Here is a 27,939-nt window from a genome sequence, read left to right as displayed (position 1 = left end):
AGATCGAGCCCTATAATGGTTTGATGATTTTTTTGTAAAATGAAGCCCATGTTGGAGCATGTTTTTTATAGTAGAGTCCTATATTTCAAAATAGAACCTCGTTTAGGGCTCCAATTGAAGATGCTCTTAGTGCGCCAGTACATCAAGGTCCGTGCATTATTCTCAAGTTGGGCTCAGCCCATGTAGGAGGAGCATTCCATCCGGGCCCACTTGTCATCGGACCGAGTGGCGTCTTCCTCTTCCCTTCGTAACCTTCCAGACCCGACCGCAGCAGCCCGGGGCAACAAGCGAACCGGCGGCGTCATCGGACCGAGTGGCGTCTTCCTCCTCCCTTCGTAACCTTCCAGACCCGACCGCAGCAGCCCGGGGCAACAAGCGAACCGGCGGCAGCGATGGGGATCGGTGAGCACTTCGAGGGCGTCAAGCAGCACTGGGCGAGCAACTTCGCCTTCCTCGACTACTTCAAGAAGGTCTACGGCCGCGCCGAGCCCCTCCCCAAGTGGTCCGACGCCGACGTCGACGAGTTCATCGCCTCCGACCCGGTCTACGGGCCCCAGGTCGGCGCTCCCCTCCTATCCCCCTTCCTCCTCGCCTCGCCTATCCTCTGACCACAGATGCGGTTCCCGCAGCTCAAGGCCCTGCGGGAGTCGAGGAAGTTCGCGCTCGCCGGGGCCCTCGTCGGCGCCGCCCACCTCGGCGGCGTCGCGCTCAAGTACTCCAAGGCGCCGCACGGTACGACGATGGGGTGCCTTTGCGGCCATGTCTGGCTGCCAGGTTTTTCCAGATCGGCCGTGACATCGGTAAATTGTTGCTGTTGCTGATCGGCGGCATCTGTGGGTGGGTGGGTGGCTATGATTGGCTGCAGGCGTCCTGCTGGCGACGGGCTTCGGCGCGATCACCGGCGCCGTGCTGGGATCTGAGGTGGCGGACCACTGGTACCAGCTCTACGAGATGGACAAGCAGGGGGCCAACCTCAGGTTCATCTACTGGTGGGAGGACAAGGTCTCAGGTTTGTTCCGTTCCCTGTGCCATCTTCTCCTCTTGAAATTGTGGATTACAATGTTGAAAGCTAATTTTACCTGAGCAACTATGTGATAAAGCTACTTTGCAATCTTCCGTAAGCTTTTTTGTGCAAGTTACAAGTCTATTTAAATTAATTAACAAGTCTGCTAAATATTTAGAATAAACTTTGTGTTAATCCCCAGTTTCATCCATATCTCCTTTGCCCGGCCAATTCAATGATTACTTTCTGGAAACACTTGCCACTCATTTTACAGAATGTTTAGGTTAGTACGATATTGACAACTGCTTTATGTTCATGTCAGAATTTATGCAAGTCTGAAAACACTCTTTAGTCTTTGCTCCTCATATCTACTACCACTGTTATTAGTGGTCTTTGCTCCTCACATCTACTACCACTGTTATTAGTGGTTGGAACAGAACCGGTGTCAGACCAAAATCTGCACCTGATTCACAAGTATCCCTGGTGATTACTGCTCAATCTTTTAGAGGGATCCTTGAGCTAGCTTATTAAACTATACCACAGATCCATCATCTCGTTAACCCAGCTACTATACTAACAAAGATGCCTTTCTAGAAACGCCTGCTATTTAACCTTTTGTGCAAACTATAGATTGATATAACATACAGTGCTACTTTTTGTTGGCTTAGTGTATATGTCAGGTTGTATTTTGGACTAGGAGGAAACAGTTTTAGATTAATTTCTTGGAACTTACTTTCTAGAAACACCTCTTTAACCCAGCTAAATGTAATTATTACTTCTTTGAAATACCTACCATGAATTTTAGATAAATTTTTTCATTCTTTTTTCCTGAAACCTACAAACGGTAGGTTAGTATGGTATTTAGAATTGCATCATGTTCATTTCAGAATGTATCCTCCTCTGAAAGTACTGATAGTCGCCTAGAGGGGGGGTGAATAGGGCGAAACTGAAATTTACAAATATAAACACAACTACAAGCCGGGTTAGCGTTAGAAATATAAACGAGTCCGCGAGAGAGGGCGCAAAACAAATCGCAAGCAAATAATGAAGTGTGACACACGGATTTGTTTTACCGAGGTTCGGTTCTCTCAAACCTACTCCCCGTTGAGGAGGCCACAAAGGCCGGGTCTCTTTCAACCCTTCCCTCTCTCAAACGGTCCCTCGGACCGAGTGAGCTTCTCTTCTCAAATCAAAGCCGGGAACAAAACTTCCCCGCAAGGGCCACCACACAATTGGTGCCTCTTGCCTTGATTACAATGGAGTTTTGATCACAAGAACAAGTGAGAAAGAAAAGAAGCAATCCAAGCGCAAGAGCTCAAATGAACACGGCAAATCACTCTCTCTAGTCACTAGGGTTTTGTGTGGAATTGGAGAGGATTTGATCTCTTTGAATGTGTCTAGAATTGAATGCCTAGAGCTCTTGTAGTAGTTGAGAAGTGGAAAACTTGGATGCAATGAATGGTGGGGTGGTTGGGGTATTTATAGCCCCAACCACCAAACTTGACCGTTGGCTGGAGGCTTCTGTTCGATGGCGCACCGGACAGTCCGGTGCACACCGGACAGTCCGGTGCCCCTGCCACGTCATCACTGCCGTTGGATTCTAGCCGTTGGAGCTTCTGACTTGTGGGCCCGCCTGGGTGTCCGGTGCACACCGGACATGCACTGTTTGATGTCCGGTGCACCGGTATGGGCAGCCCTGACGTCTGCGCGCGCTGCGCGCGCATTTAATGCTGCGCAGGGAGCCGTTGGCGCCGCAGAGAGCCGTTGCTCCGCTGGCACACCGGACAGTCCGGTGCACATCGGACAGTCCGGTGAATTATAGCGGAGCGGCTGTCGTGAAAACCCGAGGATGACGAGTTCCGGAGGCCGCGGTTCGTTGGCGCACCGGACATGTCCGGTGCACACCGGACAGTCCGGTGAATTATAGCGCGCCGGCCTCCGCGAATTCCCGAGGGCGAAGGGTTGAAGTCGAAGTCCTCTGGCGAAGGGTGGAAAACGAAGTCTACGGGCGCACCGGACAGTCCGGTGCACACCGGACAGTCCGGTGCCTCCAGCCAGAGGTGCCCTCGGTTGCCTTATTGCTCCTTTGTTGAATCCAACACTTGGTCTTTTTATTGGCTAGATGTGAACCTTTTGCACCTGTATAACTTATGCACTAGAGCAAACTAGTCAGTCCAATATTTGTGTTGGGCAATTCAACCACCAAAATTATTTAGGAACTAGGTGTAAGCCTAATTCCCTTTCAATCTCCCCCTTTTTGGTGATTGATGCCAACACAAACCAAAGCAAATATAGAAGTGCATAATTGAACTAGTTTACATAATGTAAGTGCAAAGGTTACTTGGAATTGAGCCAATATAACTACTTACAAGATATGCAAGGAATGTTTCTTTCTTATATAACATTTTGGACCACGTTTGCACCACATGTTTTGTTTTTGCAAATTCTTTTTGTAAATCCATTTCAAAGATCTTTTGCAAATAGTCAAAGGTACATGAATAAGAGTTTGCAAAGCATTTTCAAGATTTGAAATTGTCTCCCCCTATTTCAAATGCTTTTCCTTTGACTAAACAAAACTCCCCCTAAAAGAGATCCACCTCTTAGTGTTCAAGAGGGTTTTGATATACCAGTTTTGAAATACTACTTTCTCCCCCTTTTGAACACAATAGGATACCAAATGATAAAGACTTTTGGAAAGCACTAAGTTTTTGAATTTGGTGGTGGTGGTGCGGTCCTTTTTGCTTTGGGCTCATTTCTCCCCCTTTTTGGCATGAATCGCCAAAAACGGAATCATTAGAGCCCTTGAAGTAAGTTCCTCCCCTTTGGTCATAAGTAAATGAGTTAAGATTATACCAAAGACGAGGTCCGGTCCTTTTGCTTTTGAGCTTTTACTCTCTCCCCCAAGGATAGAGTCCTTTTTTTTGATGCTCATTTCTCCCAAGGAATAGAGAGTTGCTCGGAGTGATGGCGAAGCATGAGTTACGGAGTGGAAGCCTTTGTCTTCGCCGAAGACTCCAATTCCCTTTCAATATACCTATGACTTGGTTTGAAATAGACTTGAAAACACATTAGTCATAGCATATAAAAGAGATATGATCAAAGGTATTTAAATGAGCTATGTGTGCAAGCTAGCAAAAGAAATTTCTAGAATCAAGAATATTGAGCTCATGCCTAAGTCTGGTAAAAGATTGTTCATCAAGTGGCTTGGTAAAGATATCGGCTAATTGATCTTTAGTATTAATGTAAGAAATCTCGATATCCCCCTTTTGTTGGTGATCCCTAAGAAAATGATACCGAATGGCTATGTGCTTAGTGCGGCTATGCTCGACGGGATTGTCGGCCATTTTGATTGCACTCTCATTATCACATAGCAAAGGGACTTTGGTTAATTTGTAACCGTAGTCCTGCAGGGTTTGCCTCATCCAAAGCAATTGCGCGCAACAATGTCCTGCGGCAATGTACTCGGCTTCGGCGGTGGAAAGAGCGACCGAATTTTGCTTCTTTGAAGCCCAAGACACCAAGGATCTTCCCAAGAACTGGCAAGTCCCTGATGTGCTCTTCCTATTAATTTTGCACCCCGCCCAATCGGCATCCGAATAACCAAGCAAATCAAACGTGGATCCCCGAGGGTACCAAAGCCCAAACTTAGGAGTATAAGCCAAATATCTCAAGATTCGTTTTACGGCCGTAAGGTGTGATTCCTTAGGGTCGGCTTGAAATCTTGCACACATGCAAACGGAAAGGATAATGTCCGGTCGAGATGCACATAAATAAAGCAATGAACCAATCATCGACCGGTATACCTTTTGATCCACGGACTTACCTCCCGTGTCGAGGTCGAGATGCCCATTAGTTCCCATGGGTGTCGTGATGGGTTTGGCATCCTTCATCCCAAACTTAGCAAGAATGTCTTGAGTGTACTTCGTTTGGCTAATGAAGGTGCCCTCTTGGAGTTGCTTGACTTGGAATCCTAGAAAATATTTCAACTCCCCCATCATCGACATCTCGAATTTCTGTGTCATGATCCTACTAAACTCTTCACATGTAGACTCGTTAGTAGACCCAAATATAATATCATCAACATAAATTTGGCATACAAACAAGTCATTTTCAAGAGTTTTAGTAAAGAGTGTAGGATCGGCCTTGCCGACTTTGAAGCCATTAGCAATAAGGAAATCTCTAAGGCATTCATACCATGCTCTTGGGGCTTGCTTGAGCCCATAAAGCGCCTTAGAGAGCCTATAGACATGATTAGGATACTCACTGTCTTCAAAGCCGGGAGGTTGCTCAACATAGACCTCTTCCTTGATCGGTCCATTGAGGAAGGCACTTTTCACGTCTATTTGATAGAGCTTAAAGCCATGGTAAGTAGCATAGGCCAATAATATGCGAATTGACTCAAGCCTAGCTACGGGTGCATAGGTTTCACCGAAATCCAAACCTTCGACTTGTGAATACCCTTTGGCTACGAGTCGAGCTTTGTTCCTTGTCACCACACCATGCTCATCTTGCTTGTTGCGGAAGACCCATTTGGTTCCTACAACATTTTGGTTAGGACGTGGAACTAAATGCCAGACCTCATTCCTTGTGAAATTGTTGAGCTCCTCTTGCATCGCCACCACCCAATCCGAATCTTGGAGAGCTTCCTCTACCCTGTGTGGCTCAATAGAGGAAACAAAAGAGTAATGTTCACAAAAATGAGCAACCCGAGATCGAGTAGTTACCCCCTTATGAATGTCGCCGAGGATGGTGTCGACGGGGTGATCTCGTTGGATTGCTTGGTGGACTCTTGGGTGTGGCGGTCTTGGTTCTTCCTCATCCTCCTTTTCTTGATTATTTGTATCTCCCCCTTGATCATTGCTATCATCTTGAGGTGGCTCGTCTTCTTGATTTTGCTCTTCATCATTTTGAGCCTCATCCTCATTTTGAGTTGGTGGAGATGCTTGCATGGAGGAGGATGGTTGATCTTGTGTACTTGGAGGCTCTTCGGATTCCTTAGGACATACATCCCCGATGGACATGTTCCTTAGCGCGATGCATGGAGCCTGTTCTTCACCTATCTCATCAAGATCAACTTGCTCTATTTGAGAGCCGTTAGTTTCATCAAACACAACGTCACAAGAGACTTCAACTAGTCCAGTGGACTTGTTAAAGACCCTATATGCCCTTGTGTTTGAGTCATAACCAAGTAAAAAACCTTCTACAGTTTTAGGAGCAAATTTAGATTTTCTACCTCTTTTAATAAGAATGAAGCATTTGCTACCAAAAACTCTAAAATATGAAATGTTGGGCTTTTTACCGGTTAGGAGTTCATATGATGTCTTCTTGAGGATTCGGTGAAGATATAACCGGTTGATGGCGTAGCAGGCGGTGTTGACCGCTTCGGCCCAAAACCGGTCCGGTGTCTTGTACTCATCAAGCATGGTTCTTGCCATGTCCAATAGAGTTCGATTCTTCCTCTCCACTACACCATTTTGTTGTGGCGTGTAGGGAGAGGAGAACTCATGCTTGATGCCCTCCTCCTCAAGGAAGCCTTCAATTTGAGAGTTCTTGAACTCCGTCCCGTTGTCGCTTCTTATTTTCTTGATCCTTAAGCCGAACTCATTTTGAGCTCGTCTCAAGAATCCCTTTAAGGTCTCTTGGGTTTGAGATTTTTCCTGTAAAAAGAATACCCAAGTGAAGCGAGAATAATCATCCACAATAACAAGACAATACTTACTCCCGCCGATGCTTATGTAAGCAATCGGGCCGAATAGATCCATGTGGAGTAGCTCAAGCGGCCTGTCGGTCGTCATGATGTTCTTGTGTGGATGATGGACTCCAACTTGCTTCCCTGCCTGGCATGCGCTACAAATCCTGTCTTTCTCAAAATGAACATTTGTTAATCCTAAAATGTGCTCTCCCTTTAGAAGCTTATGAAGATTCTTCATCCCAACATGGGCTAGTCGACGATGCCAGAGCCAACCCATGTTAGTCTTAGCAATTAAGCAAGTGTCGAGTTCAGCTCTATCAAAATCTACCAAGTATAGCTGACCCTCTAACACTCCCTTAAATGCTATTGAATCATCACTTCTTCTAAAGACAGTGACACCAACATCAGTGAATAGACAGTTGTAGCCCATTTGACATAATTGAGAAACGGAAAGCAAGTTGTAATCTAAGGAATCTACAAGAAAAACATTGGAAATGGAATGGTCAGGAGATATAGCAATTTTACCAAGACCTTTGACCAAACCTTGATTTCCATCCCCGAATGTGATAGCTCGTTGGGGATCTTGGTTTTTCTCATATGAGGAGAACATCCTTTTCTCCCCTGTCATGTGGTTTGTGCACCCGCTATCGAGTATCCAACTTGAGCCCCCGGATGCATAAACCTACAAAACAATTTTAGTTCTTGACTTTAGGTACCCAAACGGTTTTGGGTCCTTTGGCATTAGAAACAAGAACTTTGGGTACCCAAACACAAGTCTTGGAGCCCTTGTGTTTGCCCCCAACAAATTTGGCAACTACCTTGCCGGATTTGCTAGTAAGCACATAAGATGCATCAAAAGTTTTAAATGAAATGGCATGATCGTTTGATGCATTAGGAATTTTCTTCTTAGGCAACTTAGCATGGGTTGGTTGCCTAGAACTAGATGTCTCACCCTTATACATAAAAGCATGATTAGGGCCAGAGTGAGACTTCTTAGAATGAATCTTCCTAATTTTGCTCTCAGGATAGCCGGCAGGGTATAAAATGTAACCCTCGTTATCCTGAGGCATGGGAGCTTTGCCCTTAACAAAGTTAGACAAGTTCTTAGGAGGGGCATTAAGTTTGACATTGTCTCCCCTTTGGAAGCCAATGCCATCCTTGATGCCAGGGCGTCTCCTATTATAAAGCATGCTACGAGCAAATTTAAATTTCTCATTTTCTAAGTTGTGCTCGGCAATTTTAGCATCTAGTTTAGCTATATGATCATTTTGTTGCTTAATTAAAATCATGTGATCATGAATAGCATCAATATCAACATTTCTACATCTAGTACAAATAGATACATGCTCAACAATAGATGTAGAGGGTTTGCAAGATTTTAATTCTACAACCTTAGCATGCAGCATATCATTTTTAGTTCTAAGGTCAGAAATTGTAACATTGCAAACATCTAGTTCTTTAGCCTTAGTAATCAACTTTTCATTTTCTATTCTAAGGCTAGCAAGAGAAATGTTCAATTCTTCAACCCTAGCAAGCAAATCATCATTATTATCTCTAGGAGTGGAAATTGAAACATCACAAACATGAGAATCAACCTTAGCATTTAAAATAGCATTTTCATTCCTAAGGTTGTCAATTATTTCACGGCAAGTGCTTAGCTCACTAGATAATTTTTCACATTTTTCTACTTCCAGAGCATAAGCCTTTTTAACCTTAACATGTTTCTTGTTTTCTTTAATTAGACAATCCTCTTGGGAGTCCAAAAGGTCATCCTTTTCATGAATAGCACTAACTAATTCATTTAACTTTTCTTTTTGAGCTATGTTAAGGTTGGCAAAAAGGGAACGCAAATTATCCTCCTCATCACTAGCATTATCATCACTAGAAGATTCATATTTAGTGGAGGAGTTGGATTTAACCTTCTTCTTTTTGCCGTCCTTTGCCATGAGGCACTTGTGGCCGACGTTGGGGAAGAGGAGTCCCTTGGTGACAGCGATGTTGGCGGCGTCCTCGTCGTCGGAGGAGTCGCTTGAGCTTTCGTCGGAATCCCATTCCCGACAAACATGGGCATCGCCGCCCTTCTTCTTGTAGTACCTTTTCTTCTCCTTTCTTCTCCCCTTCTTGTCGTCGCCTCGGTCACTGTCACTGGATATAGGACATTTAGCAATAAAATGACCGGGCTTACCACACTTGTAGCAAACCTTCTTGGAGCGGGACTTGTAGTCCTTCCCCCTCCTTTGCTTGAGGATTTGGCGGAAGCTCTTGATGACGAGCGCCATTTCCTCATTGTCGAGCTTGGAGGCGTCTATTGGCTGTCTACTTGGTGTAGACTCCTCCTTCTTCTCCTCCGCTGCCTTGAATGCAACGGGTTGGGCTTCGGATGGGTCGCCAAGCTCGTTGATTTTCCTCGAGCCTTCTATCATGCACTCAAAACTTACAAAATGTCCGATAACTTCCTCGGGGGTCATTTTAGTATATCTAGGATTACCACGAATCAATTGAACTTGAGTGGGATTTAGAAAAATGAGAGATCTTAAAATAACATTTACCACTTCGTGGTCGTCCCACTTCTTGCTCCCGAGGTTGCGCACTTGGTTCACCAAAGTCTTGAGCCGGTTGTACATGTGTTGTGGCTCCTCCCCTTTTTGAAGCCGGAACCGACCGAGCTCCCCCTCGATCGTTTCCCGCTTGGTGATCTTGGTGAGCTCATCTCCCTCGTGCGCAGTTTTGAGCACATCCCAAATCTCCTTTGCATTTTTCAACCCTTGCACTTTGTTGTATTCTTCCTTGCTTAGAGAGGCAAGGAGTATGGTTGTGGCTTGAGAGTTGAAGTGCTCGATTTGGGCCACCTCATCCTCATCATAGTTTTCATCCCCTACGGATGGTACCTGCGCACCAAACTCAACAACATCCCATATGCTTTTGTGGAGCGAGATTAGATGAAATCGCATTAAATCGCTCCACCTAGCGTAATCTTCACCATCAAAAGTTGGTGGTTTGCCTAGTGGGACGGAAAGTAAAGGTGTATGTTTGGAAATGCGAGGGTAGCGTAGAGGGATCTTACTATACTTCTTGCGCTCTTGGCGCTTAGAAGTGACGGAGGGCGCATCGGAGTCGGAGGTCGATGTTGATGAAGTGTCGGTCTCGTAGTAGACCACCTTCCTCATCCTCTTGTGCTTGTCGCCTTTCCGATGCGGCTTGTGGGAAGAAGATTTTTCCTTCTTCTCTTTGTGGTGAGAAGAAGATTTCTTCTCCTTCCCTTTGTTGGAGGAGCTCTTCTTCTTCTCCCTCCTTTTGGTGCGGGACTCTTCCGATGAAGTGCTCCCGTAGCTTGTAGTGGGCTTTTCGCCGGTCTCCATCTCCTTCTTGGCGTGATCTCCCGACATCACTTCGAGCGGTTAGGCTCTAATGAAGCACCGGGCTTTGATACCAATTGATAGTCGCCTAGAGGGGGGGTGAATAGGGCGAAACTGAAATTTACAAATATAAACACAACTACAAGCCGGGTTAGCGTTAGAAATATAAACGAGTCCGCGAGAGAGGGCGCAAAACAAATCGCAAGCAAATAATGAAGTGTGACACACGGATTTGTTTTACCGAGGTTCGGTTCTCTCAAACCTACTCCCCGTTGAGGAGGCCACAAAGGCCGGGTCTCTTTCAACCCTTCCCTCTCTCAAACGGTCCCTCGGACCGAGTGAGCTTCTCTTCTCAAATCAAAGCCGGGAACAAAACTTCCCCGCAAGGGCCACCACACAATTGGTGCCTCTTGCCTTGATTACAATGGAGTTTTGATCACAAGAACAAGTGAGAAAGAAAAGAAGCAATCCAAGCGCAAGAGCTCAAATGAACACGGCAAATCACTCTCTCTAGTCACTAGGGTTTTGTGTGGAATTGGAGAGGATTTGATCTCTTTGAATGTGTCTAGAATTGAATGCCTAGAGCTCTTGTAGTAGTTGAGAAGTGGAAAACTTGGATGCAATGAATGGTGGGGTGGTTGGGGTATTTATAGCCCCAACCACCAAACTTGACCGTTGGCTGGAGGCTTCTGTTCGATGGCGCACCGGACAGTCCGGTGCACACCGGACAGTCCGGTGCCCCTGCCACGTCATCACTGCCGTTGGATTCTAGCCGTCGGAGCTTCTGACTTGTGGGCCCGCCTGGGTGTCCGGTGCACACCGGACATGCACTGTTTGATGTCCGGTGCACCGGTATGGGCAGCCCTGACGTCTGCGCGCGCTGCGCGCGCATTTAATGCTGCGCAGGGAGCCGTTGGCGCCGCAGAGAGCCGTTGCTCCGCTGGCACACCGGACAGTCCGGTGCACACCGGACAGTCCGGTGAATTATAGCGGAGCGGCTGTCGTGAAAACCCGAGGATGACGAGTTCCGGAGGCCGCGGTTCGTTGGCGCACCGGACATGTCCGGTGCACACCGGACAGTCCGGTGAATTATAGCGCGCCGGCCTCCGCGAATTCCCGAGGGCGAAGGGTTGAAGTCGAAGTCCTCTGGCGAAGGGTGGAAAACGAAGTCTACGGGCGCACCGGACAGTCCGGTGCACACCGGACAGTCCGGTGCCTCCAGCCAGAGGTGCCCTCGGTTGCCTTATTGCTACTTTGTTGAATCCAACACTTGGTCTTTTTATTGGCTAGATGTGAACCTTTTGCACCTGTATAACTTATGCACTAGAGCAAACTAGTCAGTCCAATATTTGTGTTGGGCAATTCAACCACCAAAATTATTTAGGAACTAGGTGTAAGCCTAATTCCCTTTCAAGTACTCTTTTAGTCTTCAAACCTCATATTCACAACCACCGTTGTGAATGGTTAAAGAGAACCCATTTTCTGTGTATATCTGAGACTGAAGATCCATCTACCTCTTGTTAAGCTAGCTAAACACTAGCCTTCTAGAAACACTAGCTATTTAAACTTGTGTGCAAACTGTAGATTAGTACCACAAATGTAGTGCTATTTTATGTTGAGTCTATCACTTTATGTTTATGTCAGGATGTATCTTCAGACTAAGCACTTTTTTTTTTAGCAAGGCACTGGCTTCCAGACTTCCAGTCTTAGTACGTTTTCTTGGGTTCACCCTCTAGTTTTCTTTGGTACCTGAGTCAGTTTTCTAGCGGAGAGAAACATCTGTGTAGGGGAATGGATACACAAAATCTTCCAGACACTAAGCAGGACCATCAAATGCTAAAGAATGCTTCTTGCAGCGCAAATCGCTGGATATATATATGTATATATAGTACTAACAAGTTTGTGTTCAGTTTCAGTACATACATAATTGTCTCAGTACTGAAATTTGACTTGTGAGTTGTGACTGATTATGCTTATGATTCTCTTTCTAGTGCATTTAGAAGCATTAAAGTATAGGATGCAGCCGTGTCAGTTTCAGCATGAGATTACTTGCCAGTATGCAAATGATTGAAATCAAGAAACTGCATGTTTTGTATTGCCTTCTTTAGGCCACCGTACATAGTGATCCTGGTGTTACCCATGTAATGGCACGATAGTGTATTCTCTTCAAAGTACAGGATGGAGCTGTGATAGCTTCAGTATGTCTCCCCATAGCAGTTTTTTTTTCTTTTAGTTTTTACAATGTTGGAGGTTCCTTCTTTGTTCTAATTCCATCTTTGTTTCCCTTCTGTAAAAACAGGCCAGAAGAGCTGAACCACATCGAGTGATGCCTATTCTACTGAGCACACCAGCGTGACAACAAAACATTGACGTCTCTCATGCCGAGTTCTTAGTTTTTCTTTCCTAGTTTTCTCTAATAAGTGTGGAATTGGTTGAGGAAGCCAACTGGACAATGCATTTTTCATCTCCGTCATGGGTTATGTTCATCCATGGTCAATCTGGTGTAAACAGCAAATCCTATCCGTTTTCGAGATATGTTTTCTCAAACTACTGATGGAGTTTAGAGTGTTCATTCCACCTCTGCTACAAAACTGTAGCTATTGCTGTATCAATTGACGAGGAAGAAGTAGCACAACATTAGAGCTTCTCAACAGTTCTTTATTATGGGAAGTAAAAAAAAAGCACACAGATACAATACCAGGGCACTCCTGGAGGGCTGGCTATATGGCAAGTTACACAAGCTTTATTAACTGGTAGTATTACACACTAGTAGTAGTAATCAACAGAGAGTTAGCCCCCCAGGGTGTCATGACAGTGTCAGAAGGAATAGCCCCTACAGTTAGAATAGCCACTCAGTATAGTCAGCGGGTTACTGATCATCTCTTCTACCAGTGGGACTGTACTAAAATGCCCGTTCTGTTGATCCGCTACAACCATGCCTACGTCAAGCAAACTACTCTGTTCTACTATCTGCACACAACATCAGATTCACACCGTCAGTTGCTTACCATGGCATGCATGGAACAAAACCTCAAAAGTTTTTATATATATAGCTCAGGGCGGTACCTTCTCCTGAAGAACTTCGTTAGCAGCTTGCAGCATGCCTTCCTGCATATACGGAGATAGTTTTTAGTAAGATTTTGTTTGTTTTCTTCGAAGATTATATAATTCAGTTTATAGATTATATAAGCACATATTGGTGGCTTATGGATTATCTAGACATCTATATTACATAATCTATCTAATAATTTGTGTTGTTTGTTTGTCTCTTAGCTTATTTAAGTTGTATTATATAATCTATAGGATAAACAAATAAAGCCTAAGGGGGTGTTTGTTTGTGATTATAATCTAATTAGTTCAAAATTTGTTTGATTATATAATCCCAAACAAACACTACTAAGTTATGAACCTTAAAAGTTGAAGGAAAGATCTGATGCAGCAGCGAGAGCTGTCCCACTGATTCACCACCAGCTTGCGGGTCGAGGGTAAAGCAAAAGTTTTTTTTTTGACATACCTTGCTTTTCAGTGCTTGTATCTCTTGAATCATTATCTGCATCTGTTAGTCAGTCAGGATACAATTTTAGCATTGTCTGGAAAAAAAAACATGTTTTTAAAAATAAATAAATATATTGAAACTGAATTACCTTTGCAGAGCGGATGTTGTACATCCATATCTCCAAGTACCTCTCTAGAGCATTCAGTTCTTCAACATTCATGTGTTCATTTGTTCTGTTCCCATAGATGTACCTACCAAAATGCTTCCTTTTTGTCAGAAACTAATGGCAGACTTCAAACACTTGCCTTTTTTTTATCATAATGAAATAATTCTTATCTCTGACTTGGGCATGGAGGACCCTGCTGAGCCTATGTTAACATAGCTCTGATTTGTAAGCAAAGGTAAATATTTCTTGGAGTTTGTTTCGCATTTGCCGGTACATATGGACTCGTGGGCAATTTTGACAGGCTATGGGCCTGTTTGTTTCGACTTTTTCTGACGATCTTTTTAAGAATCTAGTTATGAGAAAAATCTGATTATTGTGGGGATCTACGTGGGGAGTAAGATGAAGAAGTCCATGGGGTTTAGAATCTAGAAGGCGACGGATTTCTACTATCACGACGACTCAACCGATTCTATGTTTACAAAAATTTTGATTGGTTTTCACCTAAACGATTTTCACAAAAGCGAACTAAAAAGTTGGGCGCATCAGCTTGCCAGAAGCTAAAAAAACTGAAATAAACAAGGCCTGTGTAAGTCAGAGCTGTGAGAACCATTTACCTCAGGCCTTTCTGAAGCAGGTTGATTTCCTGTTGCAGCACCATGGTTTCTTGCTTTGCGTCCTGGCAGGCAGGCATGGTCAGAGCTTTTAGATAAATACATGTGTAAATGTATTCCAATCCAATAATGCATGAAGAGCACATGTAGAACAGTAGGAGCATATATTCTGGTGGTGGCATGGCATGAATGTTCGAGTGTTCAGTGTTGTTGTGATGGCAAGCAAAAAAGATGGGTACTGTAGGACACAAGAACCAGCACAGCACATGATGCCGGCCGGCCGGCATGTCGGGGAGCTTTCTGACCATTCTGTTATTGTCGCCGCAGCCGTCGGCTGCTTCTCTGCTGCTGGCAGTCCTGTACCTCTCGATCAGCTCTTCCATGGTCCTGCAGCAGTCGTCGGATAATCACCTCTCGTCATCGACCAGCAGTCCAGCACAGCTAGCAGAGCTCTGCGCTGCTTGGATAGTTGGATAGATGCGTGCGTGGGGCGACGTTGTACGTACGTACCCGGAGGTGGCGAGGTCGTAGAGCTTGCCGTGCGCGGAGAAGACGATGATGCCGACGTGGGCGTCGCAGAGGACGGAGAGCTCCCGGGCCTTTTTGAGCAGCCCGGCGCGGCGCTTGCAGAAGGTCACCTGCCGGTGCACCGGGTTCTCGATGCGCCGCAGCTGCACCTTGCCCCGCGCCATGGACGGGCGGTCGTCGATGCCGAGATCGATGAACTTGACGACTACTGCTGCCTTTTTGGCTTCGGCTTGGCGGTCGTCACAGATCGACAGACACCGGGCGGGCGGTAGCTAGCAGCGAAAAGCTTCTCGTCTTCCTCGATCGATCACTGCACACAACCTCCCACTAGTTTGGACTAGCTTCGAGGTTGGCGAGGCTCCTCCTTGCGCTATATATCTCCTCTACCTTACGCTCCTCGATCTCTCTCTCTTCAGCCCTGCCGCCTGCCGGTGCATATATACTGGCGGCCTGGCCAACCAGCAGCTCTGCTGCAGCATAGAGGCCACCGAATGCAAACGGGCCTATATTCTAGTCTAGTAGTCCCATGGAATCTCTTGCTTTACACACGTCGTTGCCACTTGCTACCTCTCTCTTGTCTTTGCGCTGTGTGTTTGTGTTTCACAGCAAGCCATGCATGCTGCTGCTGTACTCGTACGCGTGGCGTGGATGCATGCATGCATGCCGGAATTCGTTGGAGTCAACTCATGATGATTGGCAGTAGCTACCAAACTGGTCCCCTGCCCTAGCTGCCGAAACAATTTTTCTCGTCGATTTGCTCTGAGGTTTCTGGTTTGTGACGATGATGATAACCAAGCCAATTGATATCATATCAAGGCCTGAAATCTGATTCTACCTAGAATTATATTCTTGTTAGAAACAAAGTCGTTATGCCCGGTTGGCCTGAGTTCAAACACGGGCTGGTGAAGCCCAGGCCGCGCATGCGGTTAGGAAACCGGGCCGAGCCTTCTAGGACTACGGGCTCATTTCTCTGGATTCAACTCACTACGGGTTTAAATGGGCTGGGCCAACCCAATCAACACAGAAAATACGAGCTGATTAACGGGTTTACCAGGTTGATAAGCACGAATAAGCACAAAAAACAGGTCTAGCGGGCTGGGTAGCCTAATGGGCTCACTTCTCTGTCCATACCGTGACCGCCTATTCGTGACGGGTTGGTCCAATCCCATATAAAGCAGATCAGGTCGGGCTCGTAACGGACCACAAACAGGCTTTCGGGCTAGCATTTGGGCCACAAGCTTTCTATACATCTCTAGTTCTAGCTCTAAGACCATGCTCATCAGTGCGTATATGGTTGTGTAAAACATTATGTTGAATTAAATGTTGTTTGATGCTACTACTAGGGTTCTTGATTACAAGCAAGATGAATACAACTTGTTCATTGTGGTAAACTGCGACTTTAATCCAGCTACGACTTCTATAATATTTTGTCTCTATAGGTTACAACTATATTAGTCTAAACAGCTACATCAGCTACGGCTGCAGAGTGGCCGAACATATATGCCCAACCACTTCTGCATTTTATTTTCCTCTAGCTCGATCGTCTACACTGCTACACAACACAACGAGGAGAGGCCGGTCTTATATTTCTCTGAATTCCGCTGGGCCCTTTTGCGGCGCTAGGGTTCTGGTGGCTAATGCCGCCACGAATTCCTCCTCGCTAGCTTTCGCTTTGCGACTAAAAATGTCTCTTGCTAGAAAGACGGCTAGCTTTGCTAGAGCTCCTCTGATGCCCAGCGAATTATTGTTGTCACGTCAACAACCCCCTCCTTTAATTTATTTCTTCACTCTCTTTTAATTTGCTGGACGGGCAAGCATCTCTGCCTCCCCCCAACAATTTGCAGTACGTGCGCCCGGCTAGCTAGCCCAGAGGATTCATTCCCTGCCCGCCATTTGCAATTTTTAAAACCATGCATACCCTCTCTCCTTAGTGCTCTCTCACGCAGGATTTGCATCACCAGCACCTCTTCGAACACTGAAAAAACAATGTGTTGGACACCAAAATGAGCGGACGGTCCGGCCCTTGGGCCCGGACGGTCCGCGTATCCCGAGATTAGATTAAACTCGAATATTTATCCTTATCTCGTGCGTGGTTATCCATCTAATCATGCGAGAGTTTGTTGGCTATCTCTTAGGAAAAGGTCCAGACCTCCTCCCCTATAAATATAAAGGGGTACGGCCGATTGAGAACCCCCGAACACATTCCAATCGAACCAATTACCTTACTTACTTTTCCTGCCCTATGAGTAGATGTAACATAGTTCTAGTTGTAGCCTTCCGCATATCCACCTCCACCCCTAGTCGACTCTACGTCGTCTAGATCCGTCTTGGGTGGCCTGCCGATCCCAAGACGACCCTAGGATCTCACCCCTCCCGAGGAGTAAGATCTAGTTGTCCATCCAAGACCTCTTCCTCGATTTGATCTCTTAATTCCTAGGCGACTCCACGTCGTCTGGGGACGCCCGGGTGACCTGTCGACCCGGAGCACCTTAAGATCTTTCCCCCCCAGGGGACGAGATCTAGATTCCAGCAAGGAGGAGGAAGACGACCCTGTCGTCACGTCGCGGACCGTCTGGCCCAGAGCTGCGGACCGTCCGGTGTGACGCAGGGAAGACACCGCTCCTACGCCCAGGTCGCGGACCGTCCGGCCCAAGGCCGCGGACCTTCCACGCCGTCGCAGAGGGCACTACCAGGCGATCCGGCGATCTGTCGCAGGCCGCCACTACTGTTCACCTTGCGGAGCCAAACCCAAGGTGCCAAGTACCGCCAAGCGGTTCATTATAGTGTTTGGTGACCAAAAAGGCACCAACATACTTTTGGCGACTCCGCTGGGGAACGAGGTTGAAGATCTACAAAATCAGGCTTATATGGCCAATTCTAAAGATCTCAACATGGCTTCTCCAAACAGCAGCACAAGGCTAACTAATTTATCGGCCGCTGAGCATAAAAGATTAAAAGATGATATGAAGAAAATAGACGAGGAGGTCCAACGACAAAAAGATCAGGTGCTCAAGGTGGCGGATAAATGGTTCCTCTCGCACTTCAGGGTGGATTGCCACCAGAAGACCGTCCAAGAAAGGGAAATAGACGCCAATTACATGTCATCCGTGCTGCAACAACTCCCCACAATAGGTGATGCCAGGTCAGTCGATGATATTCCATCTATTAGAATTTCTTTTGATAATCGGATTAAAAGTATCACAGAGGATATAGAAAGGATGGCGCATGCATTAGGAAAAACTCACATGCCTAGTTTTTTATCACATAAATTAGGCGCCAAAACAATTGCGCCAAACACATCGGCAACAAATGGGTTTCCCCAGCCATACTCTGGTATGCCGATGGACTCATATCCAGGACGACCGTCACCGCCATCTTCGCTAAATGGTGAGTCAACTCTGAGCGCGGCCGGACCGTCCGCACACAATAGCGGACCGTCCGGCCCTCCGTCGGACCGTCCGGCACCCTACGCCGGACAGTTCGGAGTTACACAGAGCCCACCACAAGGGTCACAGGTGTTGCCTGGCGTGACCGGACAGTCCGAGGATAGTGCCGGACCGTCTGATCCACCCGCAGATCGTCCGACTATGCAGGTCAGACCGTCCGGAGCACCAGAAGTCACCTGTGATCCGCCTAGTGCGGAAGGCCGACATAAATATAATCGACCACCCAAGCCTCAAGAACTAAAAAAGTCACATGTCCCTGAGCTTGTTTGGCCCACTAAGGCCAAACCTTCTGTTCGCTCTCACCCGCACTCGACACAAAAGGAAAAAGTTAAGTTCACATTTAATATTACTAAATGTGATAAAATATTTGATGAGTTGCTTAAACATGGTAATATTAAATTGTCACATATAATTCCTCCGGTTGAACAATTAAAATGACGTGTTTATTGCAAATGGCATGACTCCTTTCTTCATAACACCAATGATTGTGTCGTCTTCCGTCGGCAAATACAATCGGCTATAAACGAAGGCCGGTTGAGGTTTCAAAAAGAGGTGAAAATTGACAGGCCACCTGTTCCTGTCACCACATTAGAGCCAACGAGCAAAAAGGCCATAATTCGGCCTTGTGCGGATGATAAAAGTAAAAATAAAAATATCGTCATTGGTGATCCTCGCACACCAAATAGGTCACGCAGAATGGTTACTCTGAAGGCTCAGGACAAAAGAAAGACCAGAGGCACCGGGGGGCAAGCACGATCGGACACCCGATCACGGTCACCTGTCCTGCGTACGCCGGACGATCTGAGTACTAAGGCCGAACAGTCCAAGACAGGCGTGGACAGTCCGGCTATGATGGCTGGACGGTCTGCAGATGGTCAGAAGCAGCAACCTCAGACCATCGGACCACAACGTTCCAACACAAGTGTTAGGAAACAAAACACTACTAAGACGTCTGGACGACTCAGTAGAGTCGGCCCTACTTTTGGTCAGTTGCTTGCCAAATATATGAAGAAGGCCGTTCCACACAACCGGCCAATAAAACAAACGAAGTCAAAAGGGCGACCTGTGCGAAAGCAAAAGCCGACTAAACGGACCCAAAGGGTAGCACAACCAAGATCGCCTTGTCATCCTCCTCCGGGGATAGCATGGTGCGCCCCGTTCTATCCATCGCCGATGTGTTGTCCTGCTCATGTGTGGGGTGGTACGGCGATGAATTCATATTACTGGCTCAATCCATTTGCTTATTTGGGCTGGGGGGCACCACAAGTTTTTGCCTTTTGACAGGTTGATCAGGTAGACATGGCCGAAGAGGATGCAATCCGAAACGGCCTTTGTGCATTAAAGTTCCATCAATTATTTATATTATCTGATCGCAAGAGCCGATGACTTGCATCGAGCTGAGTCCTTACTTCGGGAACAAAATCTTATGAAATCAATTGTTTCTGAAGTTTTCACTGATGCTTTTGGTTCGCCAAGCTCCACCAAAAGGCAGGGGGGCATATGTTGGACACCAAAATGAGCGGACGGTCCGGCCCTTGTGAGAGCACCTAGAGGGGGGGGGTGAATAGGTGATCCTGTGAAACTTAAACTTATAGCCACAAAAACTTGTTAAGTGTTAGCACAATAATTTCCAAGTGGCTAGAGAGGAGTTTCAACAAAACACAATACCACAAGAGATCAAACACAGAGATGACACAGTGGTTTATCCCGTGGTTCGGCCAAGACCAACGCTTGCCTACTCCACGTTGTGGCGTCCCAACGGACGAGGGTTGCAATCAACCCCTCTCAAGTGGTCCAAAGACCAACTTGAATACCACGGTGTTTTGCTTTGCCTTTCAATATCCCGTTTGCGAGGAATCTCCACAACTTGGAGCCTCTCGCCCTTACACTTAAGATTCACAAAGAAATACGGAGTAAGGGAGAAACTAGCAACGCACACAAGACTCAAAATCAGAGCAACAGCACGCACACAAGTCGCAACAAGAGCTCGCAACACAACTCAATGAGTTCACAACTCAACAAGAGCTCTAGATGCTATCACAATGAACTAAATGCGTGGAATCGATGTCTTGGTGCTTAGGAATGTTGTACGAATGCTTGATATTCTCCTCCATGCGCCTAGGGGTCCCTTTTATAGCCCCAAGGCAGCTAGGAGCCGTTGAGAGCAATCCAGGAAGGCTGATCTTGCCTTCTGTCGACTGGCGCACCGGACAGTCCGGTGCACACCGGACACTGTCTGGTGCCCGATTTCCTTCCTTAAATAGCGAAGCCGACCGTTGCAGATGCGGGAGCCGTTGGCGCACCGGACATGTCCGGTGCACACCGGACAGTCCGGTGCCCCCTTCCGACCGTTGGCTCGGCCACGTGTCCCGCGCAGATCGCGCGGCCGACCGTTGGCCCGGCCGACTGTTGGCTCACCGGACAGTCCGGTGCACACCGGACAGTCCGGTGAATTTTAGCCGTACGTCGTCGGCGAATTCCCGAGAGCGGCCACTTCGCTCGAGCCAGCCTGGCGCACCGGACACTGTCCGGTGCACCACCGGACACTGTCCGGTGCACCACCGGACAGTCCGGTGCCCCAGACCGAAACAGCCTCTTGGCTGTACACAGCCAACTCTTCTCTTTTCTTCTTCTTTCTGTTTCTGATACTTAGACAAGTATATTAGTACACAAAACTAATGTACTAAGACTTAGAAACATACCTTTGCTCTTGATTTGCACTTTGTTCATCCATGGGCATAGATTCACATTTAAGCACTTGTGTTGGCACTCAATCACCAAAATACTTAGAAATGGCCCAAGGGCACATTTCCCTTTCAATCTCCCCCTTTTTGGTGATTTATGCCAACACAACATAAAGCAACTAGAACAAGTGCAATATCACTTCAAATAAAAACTCAAATTCATTTTGATTCAATTTGGCATATATGGATCATCCTTTGCCACCACTTGGTTTGTTTTTGCAAATCAAACTCAAAATCCTATCTCTAAGTCAAATCCACTTGTAGAGACATAAAGAGAGGTTTTCCATAGAAAATTGATTCAAGATTCCAAAAACTCCCCCTTTTTCCCATAATCAACACTTCTCCCCACAAGAGGCCAACTTTTGACAAAAGAGACAATGCAAGAGTTTTGACAAATCAAAAGCTCTATCCTACTGTTTTCAAAGTTTCTCAAGTGGTAGCTGATCCATTTATTGCTTTGGCCTTTATTTTCTCCCCCTTTGGCATCAAGCACCAAAACGGGATCAATCTTGGCCCTTTGACCCCATTGCCTCACCAAAATCTCCAATTAAGAGCAAATAGGCAATAAGAGTTTAAAGATGAACTTGGAATAAGTTACCCTCTCATCGGAGTGCAGTGGAAGTCTTTCACGGTCCAAGTCCACCGTTCCCTTTCAAACCTTCTTTGAGACTAAAACAATCAAACTCAAACAAGCGGTTAGTCTCAAAGGGTCAAGTTGTAACACATCTCCCCATAAATACGTGCATCACTTTGCAATGGACTTGTGAGGTCCAGGGAGTGTTTGTACAACTTGAGCACCACAATAAACAACAAAATGCAGAATGAACATGATCAAAAGCATAAACATATGTATGCTACATTTCAATCCAAGTTCCGCGAATCTAAGATATTGAGCTCACTATGCAGCCTGCAAAAGGTCTTCTCATCTAGAGGCTTGGTAAAGATATCGGCTAGCTGGTTTTCGGTGCTAACATGAAACACTTCGATATCTCCCTTTTGCTGGTGGTCTCTCAAAAAGTGATGCCGGATGTCAATGTGCTTTGTGCGGCTGTGCTCAACAGGATTTTCCGCCATGCGGATAGCACTCTCATTATCACATAGGAGTGGGACTTTGCTCAGATTGTAGCCAAAGTCCCTGAGGGTTTGCCTCATCCAAAGTAGTTGCGCGCAACACTGTCCTGCGGCAACGTACTCGGCCTCAGCGGTGGATAGGGCAACAGAGGTTTGTTTCTTAGAGTTCCACGACACCAGGGACCTTCCTAAGAATTGGCACGTCCCTGATGTACTCTTCCTATCGACCTTACATCCAGCATAGTCGGAATCTGAGTATCCAACCAAGTCAAAGGTAGACCCCTTTGGATACCAGAGCCCGAAGCAAGGCGTAGCAACCAAATATCTAAGAATTCGCTTCACCGCCACTAAGTGACACTCCTTAGGATCGGATTGAAATCTAGCACACATGCATACGCTAAGCATAATGTCCGGTCTACTAGCACATAAATAAAGTAAAGACCCTATCATTGACCGGTATGCTTTTTGATCAACGGACTTACCTCCTTTGTTGAGGTCAGTGTGTCCGTCGGTCCCCATCGGAGTCTTTGCGGGCTTGGCGTCCTTCATCCCAAACCGCTTTAGCAGATCTTGCGTGTACTTCGTTTGGGAGATGAAGGTGCCATCTTTGAGTTGCTTCACTTGGAACCCAAGGAAGTAGTTCAACTCGCCCATCATCGACATCTCGAATTTCTGCGTCATCACCCTGCTAAACTCTTCACAAGACTTTTGGTTAGTAGAACCAAATATTATGTCATCGACATAAATTTGGCACACAAACAAATCACCATCACATGTCTTAGTAAAAAGAGTTGGATCGGCTTTCCCAACCTTGAAGGCATTTGCAATTAAAAAGTCTCTAAGGCATTCATACCATGCTCTTGGGGCTTGCTTAAGTCCATAGAGCGCCTTAGAGAGCTTACACACGTGGTCGGTGTACCGTTCATCCTCGAAGCCAGGGGGTTGCTCCACGTACACCTCCTCCTTGATTGGCCCGTTGAGGAAAGCGCTCTTCACATCCATTTGGAACAACCTGAAGGAATGGTGAGCGGCATATGCTAGCAAGATACGAATTGATTCTAGCCTAGCCACAGGAGCAAACGTCTCCTCAAAGTCCAAACCTGCGACTTGGGCATAACCTTTTGCCACAAGTCGAGCCTTGTTCCTCGTCACCACCCCGTGCTCGTCCTGTTTATTGCGGAACACCCACTTGGTTCCCACAACGTTTTGCTTGGGACGAGGCACCAGTGTCCAAACTTCATTTCGCTTGAAGTTGTTGAGTTCATCCTGCATGGCTAACACCCAGTCCGGATCTAGCAAGACCTCTTCTACCCTGAAAGGCTCAATAGAAGAGACAAAGGAGTAATGCTCACAAAAATTAACTAATCGAGATCGAGTAGTTACTCCCTTGCTAATATCACCCAGAATTTGGTCGACGGGATGATCCCTTTGAATCATCGCTCGAACTTGGGTTGGAGGTGCCGGTTGTGCTTCTTCCTCCATCACATGATCATCTTGTGCTCCCCCTGGATCACACGCCTCCTTTTGATGAACCTGTTCATCGTCTTGAGTTGGGGGATGCACCGTTGTTGAGGAAGAAGGTTGATCTCGTTCATCTTGTTCCTGTGGCCGCACTTCTCCAATCGCCATGGTTCGTATAGCGGCCGTCGGAACATCTTCTTCATCTACATCATCACAATCAACAACTTGCTCTCTTGGAGAGCCATTAGTCTCATCAAATACAACGTCGCTAGAGACTTCAACCAAACCCGATGATTTGTTGAAGACTCTATACGCCTTTGTATTTGAGTCATAACCTAACAAAAACCCTTCTACAGCTTTGGGAGCAAATTTAGAATTTCTACCCTTCTTTACTAGAATGTAGCACTTGCTCCCAAATACACGAAAGTAAGATACATTGGGTTTGTTACCGGTTAGTAGCTCATACGAAGTCTTCTTGAGGAGGCGATGAAGGTAGACCCTGTTGATGGCGTGGCAAGCCGTGTTCACGGCTTCCGACCATAAACACTCGGGGGTCTTGAATTCTCCAAGCATTGTCCTCGCCATATCAATTAGCGTCATGTTCTTCCTCTCTACCACACCATTTTGCTGTGGTGTGTAGGGAGCGGAGAACTCGTGCTTGATCCCTTCCTCCTCAAGGAACTCCTCCACTTGAAGATTCTTGAACTCGGACCCATTGTCGCTCCTTATCTTCTTCACCTTGAGCTCAAACTCATTTTGAGCTCTCCTGAGGAAGCGCTTGAGGGTCCCTTGGGTTTCAGACTTATCCTGCAAAAAGAACACCCAAGTGAAGCGGGAAAAATCATCAACGATAACTAGACCATACTTACTTCCCCCTATGCTGAGATAGGCGACGGGTCCGAAGAGGTCCATATGCAGCAGCTCCAGGGGTCTTGAAGTGGTCATCACATTCTTGCTGTGATGCGCTCCTCCCACCTGTTTACCTGCTTGACAAGCTGCACAAGGTCTATCTTTTTTGAATTGCACGTTAGACAAACCTACCACATGTTCTCCCTTTAGAAGCTTGTGAAGGTTCTTCATCGCTACATGTGCTAAGCGGCGATGCCACAGCCAGCCCATGCTAGTCTTAGCTATTAAGCATGCATCTAGACCGGCCTCCTCTTTTGCAAAATCAACTAAATAAAGTTTGTCGTCTAGTACACCCTTAAAAGCTAGTGAACCATCACTTCTTCTAAAGACAGACACATCTACATTTGTAAAAAGACAATTATAACCCATATTGCATAATTGACTAACAGATAGCAAATTATATCCAAGAGACTCTACTAAAAACACATTAGAGATAGAGTGCTCATTTGAGATTGCAATTTTACCTAACCCTTTTACCTTGCCTTGATTCCCATCACCGTAAATAATTGAATCTTGGGAATCCTTATTCTTGACGTAGGAGGTGAACATCTTCTTCTCCCCCGTCATATGGTTTGTGCATCCGCTGTCGATAATCCAGCTTGAACCCCCGGATGCATAAACCTGCAAGGCAAATTTAGGCTTGGGACTTAGGTACCCAACTCTTGTTGGGTCCTACAAGGTTAGTTACAATTTCCTTAGGGATCCAAATGCAAGTTTTATCACCCTTGCATTTTGCCCCTAACTTCCTAGCAATTACCTTTTTATCCTTTCTACAAATTGCAAAGGAAGCATTCAAAGCATGATATATTGTAGAAGGTTCATTAACTTTCCTAGGAACATTAACAACATTTCTCCTAGGCATATTATGAACAACATTTCTCCTACCAACATTTCTATCATGCACATAGAAAGAACTAGAAGCAAACATGTCATGAGAATCATAAACATATGAATCAAAAACATTATAACTTCTATTTGCATTTCTAGTATGTCTCCTATCATGATACATAAAAGCATGGTTCTTTTTAGCACTACCAGCCATAGGGGCCTTCCCTTTCTCCTTGGCGGGAATGGGAGCCTTATGGCTTGTTAAGTTCTTGGCTTCCCTTTTGTAGCCAAGTCCATCCTTACCAAGATGAGCCTCGCCCTTTGCCTTCTTATAGTTCTTCTTTTTCTCCCTCTTGTTCCCTTGGTCCTGATCACTATCATTATCGGGACAGTTAGCAATAAAATGACCAAGCTTACCACATTTGAAGCATGAGCGCTTCTCCTTGGCTTTGGTCTTGCTTGGCTGTCCCTTGCGACCTTTAAGACCGTCTTGAATCTTTTGATGATGAGAGCCATCTCTTCATCATTAAGTCCGGCCGCCTCAATCTGTGCCACCTTGCTAGGTAGCGCCTCCTTGCTTCGTGTTGCTTTGAGAGCAAGGGGTTGCGGCTCGTTGATCGGACCATTCAAGGCGTCGTCCACGTACCTTGCCTCCTTGATCATCATTCGCCCACTAACGAATTTCCCAAGAACTTCTTCGGGCGACATCTTGGTGTACCTGGGATTTTCACGTATATTGTTCACCAAATGAGGATCAAGAACGGTAAATGACCTTAGCATTAGGCGGACGATGTCGTGGTCCGTCCATCGCGTGCTCCCGTAGCTCCTTATTTTGTTGATAAGGGTCTTGAGCCGGTTGTATGTTTGCGTCGGCTCCTCCCCCCTTATCATCGCGAACCGTCCAAGTTCGCCTTCCACCAACTCCATTTTGGTGAGCAAGGTGACGTCGTTTCCCTCATGAGAGATCTTGAGGGTGTCCCAGATCTGCTTGGCATTGTCCAAGCCGCTCACCTTGTTATACTCGTCCCTGCACAAAGAGGCTAGCAATACAGTAGTAGCTTGTGCATTTCTATGAATATGTTCATTAATAAACATAGGGCTATCCGAGCTATCAAATTTCATTCCACTTTCCACAATCTCCCAAATGCTTGGATGGAGAGAAAACAGGTGAGTACGCATTTTGTGGCTCCAAAATCCGTAATCCTCTCCATCAAAGTGAGGGGGCTTGCCAAGTGGAATGGGAAGCAATTGAGCATTTGAACCATGCGGGATGCGCGAATAATCGAAAGAAAAGTTTGAGTTAACCGTCTTTCGTCTATCGTAGTCGTCGTCGTCCTTTTGGGATGAGGAAGATTCGTCGCTGTCGTAGTAGACAATTTCCTTGATGCGCCTTGCCTTCTTCTTTCTCCCGTCTTTTCTTTTGTGGCCCGAGCCTGAGTCGGTGGGCTTGTCATCATTTGGCTCATTGACGAAGGACTCCTTTTCCTTATCGTTGATCACCATCCCCTTGCCTTTAGGATCCATCTCTTCGGGCGATTAGTCCCTTTCTTGAAGAGAACGGCTCCGATACCAATTGAGAGTACCTAGAGGGGGGGTGAATAGGTGATCCTGTGAAACTTAAACTTATAGCCACAAAAACTTGTTAAGTGTTAGCACAATAACTGCCAAGTGGCTAGAGAGGAGTTTCAACAAAACACAATACCACAAGAGATCAAACACAGAGATGACACAGTGGTTTATCCCGTGGTTCGGCCAAGACCAACGCTTGCCTACTCCACGTTGTGGCGTCCCAACGGACGAGGGTTGCAATCAACCCCTCTCAAGTGGTCCAAAGACCAACTTGAATACCACGATGTTTTGCTTTGCCTTTCAATATCCCGTTTGCGAGGAATCTCCACAACTTGGAGCCTCTCGCCCTTACACTTAAGATTCACAAAGAAATACGGAGTAAGGGAGAAACTAGCAACGCACACAAGACTCAAAATCAGAGCAACAGCACGCACACAAGTCGCAACAAGAGCTCGCAACACAACTCAATGAGTTCACAACTCAACAAGAGCTCTAGATGCTATCACAATGAACCAAATGCGTGGAATCGATGTCTTGGTGCTTAGGAATGTTGTAGGAATGCTTGATATTCTCCTCCATGCGCCTAGGGGTCCCTTTTATAGCCCCAAGGCAGCTAGGAGCCGTTGAGAGCAATCCAGGAAGGCTGATCTTGCCTTCTGTCGACTGGCGCACCAGACAGTCCGGTGCACACCGGACACTGTCCGGTGCCCGATTTCCTTCCTTAAATAGCGAAGCCGACCGTTGCAGATGCGGGAGCCGTTGGCGCACCGGATATGTCCGGTGCACACCGGACAGTCCGGTGCCCCCTTCCGACCGTTGGCTCGGCCACGTGTCCCGCGCAGATCGCGCGGCCGACCGTTGGCCCGGCCGACTGTTGGCTCACCGGACAGTCCGGTGCACACCGGACAGTCCGGTGAAATTTAGCCGTACGTCGTCGGCGAATTCCCGAGAGCGGCCACTTCGCTCGAGCCAGCCTGGCGCACCGGACACTGTCCGGTGCACCACCGGACAGTCCGGTGCCCCAGACCGAAACAGCCTCTTGGCTGTACACAGCCAACT

At 46.6% G+C, this 27,939-nt stretch overlaps 2 protein-coding genes across 3 annotated transcripts; one reads left to right on the top strand and one right to left on the bottom strand.

The window, feature by feature from the left end:
• The first annotated feature begins 32 nt into the window (after nt 1-32).
• Nucleotides 33-12,609, top strand: LOC100280345 (uncharacterized). 2 transcript variants are annotated; one of them, XR_004849949.1, is made up of 5 exons: nt 33-557; nt 630-732; nt 866-1,009; nt 12,160-12,249; nt 12,351-12,609. XR_004849949.1 is itself a non-coding variant. In NM_001366128.1 (4 exons), the coding sequence occupies exons 1-4, from the start codon at nt 393-395 to the stop codon at nt 12,362-12,364; spliced, it is 426 nt and encodes a 141-aa protein (NP_001353057.1). In that variant the 5' UTR covers nt 231-392; the 3' UTR covers nt 12,365-12,600. The 2 variants fall into 2 exon arrangements, 1 of the variants encoding a protein (NP_001353057.1); NM_001366128.1 differs by lacking the exon at nt 12,160-12,249 and having other exon boundaries at nt 231-557; nt 12,351-12,600.
• Nucleotides 12,610-12,695: 86 nt separating this feature from the next.
• On the bottom strand, nt 12,696-15,331 carry LOC103628959 (MADS-box transcription factor 26). The gene is made up of 7 exons (XM_008650153.3): nt 14,835-15,331; nt 14,630-14,711; nt 14,328-14,389; nt 13,696-13,798; nt 13,566-13,607; nt 13,118-13,159; nt 12,696-13,021 (listed from the first exon to the last, which is right to left on the bottom strand). The coding sequence occupies exons 1-7, from the start codon at nt 15,014-15,016 to the stop codon at nt 12,869-12,871; spliced, it is 666 nt and encodes a 221-aa protein (XP_008648375.1). The 5' UTR covers nt 15,017-15,331; the 3' UTR covers nt 12,696-12,868.
• Between the last annotated feature and the right edge of the window lie 12,608 nt (nt 15,332-27,939).

Source organism: Zea mays, chromosome 6, assembly GCF_902167145.1.
Source record: "Zea mays cultivar B73 chromosome 6, Zm-B73-REFERENCE-NAM-5.0, whole genome shotgun sequence".
NCBI classification, from domain to species: domain Eukaryota; kingdom Viridiplantae; phylum Streptophyta; class Magnoliopsida; order Poales; family Poaceae; genus Zea; species Zea mays.
This window is presented reverse-complemented; position numbering and strand designations above follow the sequence as displayed.